Source organism: Lonchura striata, chromosome 5 (genome assembly GCF_050655825.1).
Source record: "Lonchura striata isolate lonStrDom1 chromosome 5, ASM5065582v1, whole genome shotgun sequence".
Taxonomy (NCBI): Eukaryota; Metazoa; Chordata; class Aves; order Passeriformes; family Estrildidae; genus Lonchura; species Lonchura striata.
The window spans coordinates 57,603,792-57,611,080 of NC_140707.1; the positions used below are offsets into that span (position 1 = coordinate 57,603,792).

The following is a 7,289-nucleotide window of genomic DNA, read 5'->3' on the forward strand; positions in this document are numbered from 1 at the left end:
ATATAAAGTTCTGTCTGCGCAGCATTTGAAAGCTTTAAAAACAGCACTTTTCCTTCTCCAGCACAGAGAATGTACATATAGCGCTGCTCTAATGGGACAGATTAATGTTAATTATTTTTATTTCTCTAACCATATTTTCACAATGACCAGTATGATTGATGCATCACTAGCTTAAAATGCATGTCAGACCTGGAGCAGGAAATGCTGCTACACTGACCAGCACGTGTGGTTGTTTGCACCAATCTTGCAATTTTATGCCTCCTTGAAGTAGGTTTCATGTCTGATGTGGCACAAAGCCTGTTGATACAAAACTCACCCCTCCAGTGCTCTTTTAATCAATTTAAGTCAGCAAAGCAAGTTTACACCAGATCAGCACTTTATGCAGTAGAGCTGTGAAATATTCAGTTGTCACTTCAGGAGTATTAAAGTTCAAGTTACTGTATCATAGAACCATGACCTCAAGCTGGTCAGGATTACAGCTAAAACTTAGTCTGCTTAGCATTTTTGGTGGTGGTGTCCTTACTCCCTGGAATTGATTCTCCAGACCCACACTGCCCTTATCAGTTGCTCAGTATCAGCTGCTTATACAGTGTGTTATTAATATATCAAGAGAGATACAGGTTAAATTTTTCAAGGAAGGGTATTTTTAGCCCATACTGGTTCTCCCCATTCAGTTCAAAATACAATTCTACAAACACCTGCAGTGACACAACTACTGGGACCACCTGTGAACAAAATAACAGCATGTCCAGTATGCCTGTGATGAACTATTAAAGGTGAAAGACTGAAGAATGTTTTAATACATTAAATCTGACAAGATTTTTACAAGTATGAGCTGACCAGACAGGCAGCAAAATACAATCTAGTTCAGTATGTCTAAACCTGTAAAGGCAATTCCCAGCATCTGTGAAAGAAGCATGGCAAATAAAGTACAAAGCCTACACAGTTCACTTCTCACCCATCTCAGGTGCATTCTTCAGGGGCTCCCAATGTATTGTTTAAATAATTGAAGCAATGTGCAAACTAAAGGTGAAAAGCTGCTTTTATGTACACAGAATGCTTTGGAGCAGTAGTAACCCATACCTACCTCCTAAGTAAAAAATAAACAAAGGTTAAAATGTACATAAATTTAAAGCCTTCTGAATAAAAATACATTTAAAAAGCATCTGAAATATAAAGAAAAAAAAAGTCAGATGATACTAGGTTTCAGATACTATAACCCTCAAGAACCTCTGCTACTTTGTGATTTTCCTAAAAACGTTTGGACTGCCTCTCCCAAACCAATTTCTGGTGCATAACAAAAGGTAATTTATCTGTATAACTTCATCAAAAATACAGAGAAATAACACATGAGCATGTAATGCACAAAAAGGGTACAAACTATTTTGTCTGTTTTTGGCACAAGAACATAAAATATCATTTGCAACAGAGGCAAAAAAATACTATACTGCTACACTGTTGGTTGTATACTGTTAAAGACCCTGCCTTTAAACATGAGGAAAAGAAAAGTATGTTTACCTGTTGCTTCTGGTACGCAGTGTTCGGATTAATTTTGGACTCCAAAAGAAGAGAGCCTAGAAAAAAACAATTCCACTTATTTATACATGCACTAAAATTTTACCCGCCACATAAATTTTCTGATCACTCTTTTCTTGAGCAACAATATGCCTCTTAACCCCAAGAGATACTGTTCACACAGTACAGAAAAATGCTCTGAAGACTGAATTTTAAATGTTTCTTACTCTGAGTAATGACTTTTCCACAGAAAAAATTTTAGACATGATAAAGTCTGCAAGTCAGCACACCAAAAGCATCACAACTGCATTCCAGAGATTACTTATGGTTGTTTTGAGTGAAAATTCTAATTGTGTGGTATTTGTTCTTAAAGGTTAGCTAAAACATTTATTTTCCTGGGAAGCATTATCTAGAAACTAATGCTTACAGCAGTAACCACTGTGACTGCTAATACCAGAAAATTTCACACAAACTCAGTGCATTGTTTCACAGCAGGTTTTACTGATATAAGACACAGAACAGCAACTCCATTCTCATGCCTGTGTCTTCTTTCCCTTCCTTTTGCATGTTAGTATTCTTGTGTCAAGTTAAACAATCTGAAGTGTTGATCTATGCAAAACCAACTTTTAAAACTGATTTTATTCTTGGACCAATCATTTCCCTCATCCACCTTGCTACTCAGCTGCACTAATGCCAGTGCATGACTTAAATTTACCTACCTGCAGAGCTCCACTCAGCTTACACAATAACACTGATAAATTAACTTGCATTGTTAATCATATAAGTAAAACTTAAAGCTGCAAATATCCCTTTAAGGGGCATTTCTCCATTTACTTATCTGGTTAAATTTAGGCTTTAAGATATGTCCAAACTTTATGTAAAGTGTTAACTTCTCAGTTTCATCACTATAGTTCTAAGGCAAATGTATTACAAAAATCTGGGCTGCTCTCCATCTGCTCATTCCCTAGCCTGGACTGGTACCAGGGGCTGCCCTGACCCAGGTGCAGCACCTGGCACGTCCTGAGGTTCCCAAGGGCCCCCTTCTCGGCCTTGTGCAGGTCCATGCAGATGGAATCTGGTCCCTCAGGCATGCCAACCACACCACTGCAGCTTGGTGCCACCTGCAAAACTGCTGAGGTGCACTCGATCCCCCTGTCTGATACTGATGAAGATGTTAGGTTGGGGGATGTGAGGCAAGAGACTGAAGAACCAGATCACAGAACTTCATTTGCTGTAAGAGTGGTGTATCATTAAAGAATTACAGAATATCAGAACATTCTGCCTGATAAGAAAGGTTACTACTTGATGAATTTAGAAGCTTTACCAATGAATTTTATATCCACTAGCTTACTATGTATGTGATCATCAAATACAATTAAGTATTTTTTTCAAATTAATGTACCTGTGAAAGCTGCTAGTTCCCAATTTCTAAGTCTTTTGCTCTACAGGAGGCAGCTTTCACTAATGAAGTTGGCTTGAGAAGTTATCACCCTGTCTCAACTGCTCTTGGAGTAAAAGCTGTTTACAAACTCAATAAAATTCAACAACAAAACTGAAATAAATACCACTCAAGGGAAAACACGACACACAGAAAAAGCTCTCTTGCCTCAAGCCCAAATATACTATTCAGGTTTTTTTGAGTTTTTTTTCAGTTTTCTGACACACATCAGCTCTGTTACCAAAGCAGCTTATTTGCTTAAGAGTAAGTGCATAACTAAAGAAAAAAAAAAAAAAAAAAAAAAAAAAAAAAAAAAATCAAAAACCATAGAGCAGGACAGAGAAGGAAAACATCTAAGATGAGGTTTACAGATGAATCCAATTCATTGCTCATCCTTTGGCCATTGTCTCAAACTTTGAATTTAGACTATGCCTAAATTACACCTAAACTGAGCATTTCCTTTTTACAATCATCAGATACGCAGAGTCAGTCATGCTTTCCAAGTCCCAGCTTCTACTACATAAAGATTTAAAATATTATTTGTGTAAAAAAAATGGCAGACAAACTTCTAGAAAGTCTTTACTGTCTAGAAATATTTAATATCAGCAAGTATGAACTAAAATCTTCTAGGAATCAAAAGTAGTTGATAATTTCAACATCATATTTTAATGGCTGAACACAGACCTACGGACATGTAAATCTCAACATTAGAAGAATATCATGCATAACTTAAATGTCATGTTTGACAAAATACTATTTTAAAAAATTGAAAACAATTGAATGCAGACACTTAATCTTCCATGCTAGAAGCAGACAACAGAGAATGACTTCTTTACTAGACTTATCAAAAAAGAGCATTTCTTCTTCTCTACAAAACTTGATGCTTGCAGGAAAGACAAATCAAGCTTTTTAAGGCTTGAGTTGTTTCTCACTACCACATGATTCAACTTATTCCTCACCATTTTGGACAATAACAAGAAAAATATTGATCTGGAGATAGAAACATACTGAAAGGTAAATTGTGCTCTAGAATTAATACCTGCCCCAAATCTATCCTTCTGGAAAATATGATGCTCCCTCTGTGCAATAAGTTCTCCAAAAATGATTCAACAAGTCAAATATCAGTGGCTAATCTACTAGGTTAGTTCAGTGAGTTTATTTTCTATACTAAATTTTACAGGATCAGGCCCCTTCCTGGTATGAGCTAATGTTAGGTCTTTGTTACTTGCATGTGGAAACCAGGCAGCAGTAACAGACATCTGAAACACAGATGTATTCTTTAGAAAAAAGGCTACAGAAACATAACGCACCACAAATAAACCTGCATTCAAAGTCATTATCACTTGAGATGCTTTTGTCAGAAGCATTACTTTCTATGTAGGTATTTTTTCACTGGAGGTATCCTAGAAAATCTTAAGACTATCTAGTTTACTTCATAAAAATACACCAACAAAATTTCATCTTCATTGACCCAATGACACCATTCAAAGTTAGGTAAGAGCTGAAAACTCACTTTAATGCAGGCTATGTTTTAAGCAAATGCTCCAAAATTATGCATATCTAATTATTTTTTTAAATTACACCCTTTAACAAATTTGTAAAGGTAACTGAAAAACACTGGAGCAAAAAAATAATATCTGAAACCACCTATAAAAAAGAAAACTGACTTGCAGAGTTCTATTACCTGTCACTGTAATGCAGAACAGCACAGCTGGGAGTTTTGTTAGTAGAAAACATCATTCTGTGATGCAGAGGGAATGTGGGTATAGGGAAAGACTTGCTCAAAAGAAATTACATATTAAAAAAGAGATATTTGATGCTATTTTCAATTATATTTGGAGACATCAAATATCCCAATTCAACAGTCTTGAACAGGAAATTTGCAGCTTTGTTTACAAATATGCATATGGAAGAGACCAGTTAATCTGGCACACTGCTGCTCTCCCACCAAAACTGTTACATGGAGTCTTCCTCAAAAGCAGAAAAGAAAAAGTGCTGCTCATTACCCCATACCACTATAAACATGTTTACATTTAAACGAAAGTTTCAATTCAAGAGCTGTTTCTTGCAAGATGCACACAGAGGTTTAAGTTCTGCAATTAGTTCTGCTGCAACCCAATCACAGAAACTAATCCTCAAACTCAAGAAATTGAGGCCCGAGAAAGTGTTCTACAAATTCAAGAGAATATTCCTGAGTCTAAGACACTTCTGGAGGGCCAAACCCAAATATTAAGGAAAGGGGAGAACCAGGAGAAAAGAAACAAAAAAAACCCCAAGTCATCTTCCCCCAAGCTTTTTCCCACTTTGATACAAGATAAATACTGTGTTGCTTACCTAAAAAAAAAGGCAATAAAATCAGTCGCTTTAGTTTGAACAAGGTAAAAAAAAATTAAGCCAAGTTTTGTCTAAGCCTGCCAGTTGTACAGGTTTACTGATACCTGCACTACAGAAACAGCAAGGATAGGTGCTTGCCCTGTGGCAGAAGTCATTAACATACACACTTCAGAAGCAGCAAACTACAACTTCTGAATGAAAATGATGAGAGTTCCTAAAAGGGAGCTCACAAATATGGCCTGCAGTGGAGGGGTTAACTTTCACTTGTCAAAAACTTTAGATACAGGACAAGTAAGTTTTAATAAAAAGTTTAAGCTTTCAAATTAACAAAAATTACTTGAACAGAAACTGTCACTTCAGACATCTGGGCTCAGAACAAAAACAAGGTGATCTGAAACCATCCAGTAAACCCCAAGAAGCACAAAGACGCTTTAAGAATAAGGCTGGCCACAGTAGGCTAAAATACCATGTCAGAAATGAGTAAGAAATCAAAGGCTTTTGATTACACACAGACTCACACGGTAGGTGATAATTTGTAAGAAAATATTTCACACTTGCTCTGCTACAATTCAAGTAGAATACATTACAACTAGGAATCACACAGAGAAACTTTTCAGGGTTTTAAATAACAAGTGAATACTTATTATAGTGTAAAAAAAAAATTACAATTTCGTGCTTCAAAGCATAACATACCTGATATGAAAGCAGTTTATGGTATTTCTGTTCTAAAATTGATTATTCCAGATTGTCTGCAATGACTCTTAACAGTTTAGTGCCTGGCAACATTAGACATGCAGCAAACAACACAACTCACTCATCTACTCTAAATGATTTTCTTTTATGATGGTGTTAAACACCAGCACACACAAGTTTAAAAAATCACTGCTACAGATAAAAACTCCTTTTACTCAGTTCTTATTCCTCCAATTCCAAAGGACAGCTTACATTGGATGTGGCACACTGATTGTACTTCCCTTATCTGAACAGCCTGACTATGCAATAAAATCTCAACCACTTGTAAAGCAGCCTACTACACCAAGTCACAGCTGCAAAATCCAAAGACTGAACCACGTGCTAGCCCACATGGTCAGCCAAAGAAACCACTGGCAATTCTGCTGTTGATCTGTGCATAGCCAAACTGGCCCTTTAACAGGAGTGGGAATTTCCCACACACACAAGGAACCTGCTCAGGAAATGGAGCCTTCGCCTTCAGGCAGATCCCGAGGTTTTCTGTCAGCTTCCTGGAGTAAATCAGTAAGAATATGCCAGTGTGCACAGGATGAATCTCAGCTCAAAGGCTAGGAAAAGATGGTTTAGAAATGCAGGAAGGAAGAAATTTCACTGTGGAAAGAGGAGGAGCTGACAAAGAAAGACAATACAAGAATGCAATGGCAACATGGTGACAAATGGTGTATAGGTCAGTTTCTACTACTCAGTTCATACTACTTTTATGTCTTGGTTAACTGGGAAAAAGTTAAAAATCACAATCAACTATTGCATTTAGTTAAAAAAGCATGCAAGGAAACACAAATTGCACACTATGTAAAGCACAGGTATGGCATTACCTTTTTCCAAATAATTTGCTCACATGTAGAAATGACTATCTGCCTTCAAAATTAGCCCACAAACAACAGTGGGAGTAAACAAAATATAAATCAAATTTTATGAGGTGTCTACACAAGCAAGTTAGAAAAGCTAGCCTATTACTAGAGTGGACATTTACTCAGGACTGATATTACCTACTATATAAAGAATTTTAACTGTATTATTCAATACTTTGAAGTAGAAAGTATGCAGTAGAGAGAGGTCTAAAGTGTATATCCTACCAAATAAATATCTGTGTATTTGGTGCAATTAGTAAGTTTGAGACATTTCCTGCTTTGATTAGAGTATCTTAGCTATGCCAGCTAAAGCAATGACTTAATTTTAGTTTTTAGTACCAGTCTGTATCTTCCCTCTTACAGATGCTCATTTATTTACAAGAGAGCTGGCACCAACAGTG

At 36.5% G+C, this 7,289-nt stretch overlaps 1 protein-coding gene across 2 annotated transcripts in view; it reads right to left on the reverse strand.

The window, feature by feature from the left end:
• Positions 1-7,289, reverse strand: part of PPP4R3A (protein phosphatase 4 regulatory subunit 3A) — a 41,331-nt gene that overhangs the window by 31,415 nt on the left and 2,627 nt on the right. For both annotated transcript variants that reach the window (XM_021531945.4, XM_085582278.1), the window contains exon 2: positions 1,519-1,574. In XM_021531945.4, coding sequence (XP_021387620.1) covers positions 1,519-1,574 — 56 coding nt within the window. The remainder of the gene's footprint in view (positions 1-1,518; positions 1,575-7,289) is intronic.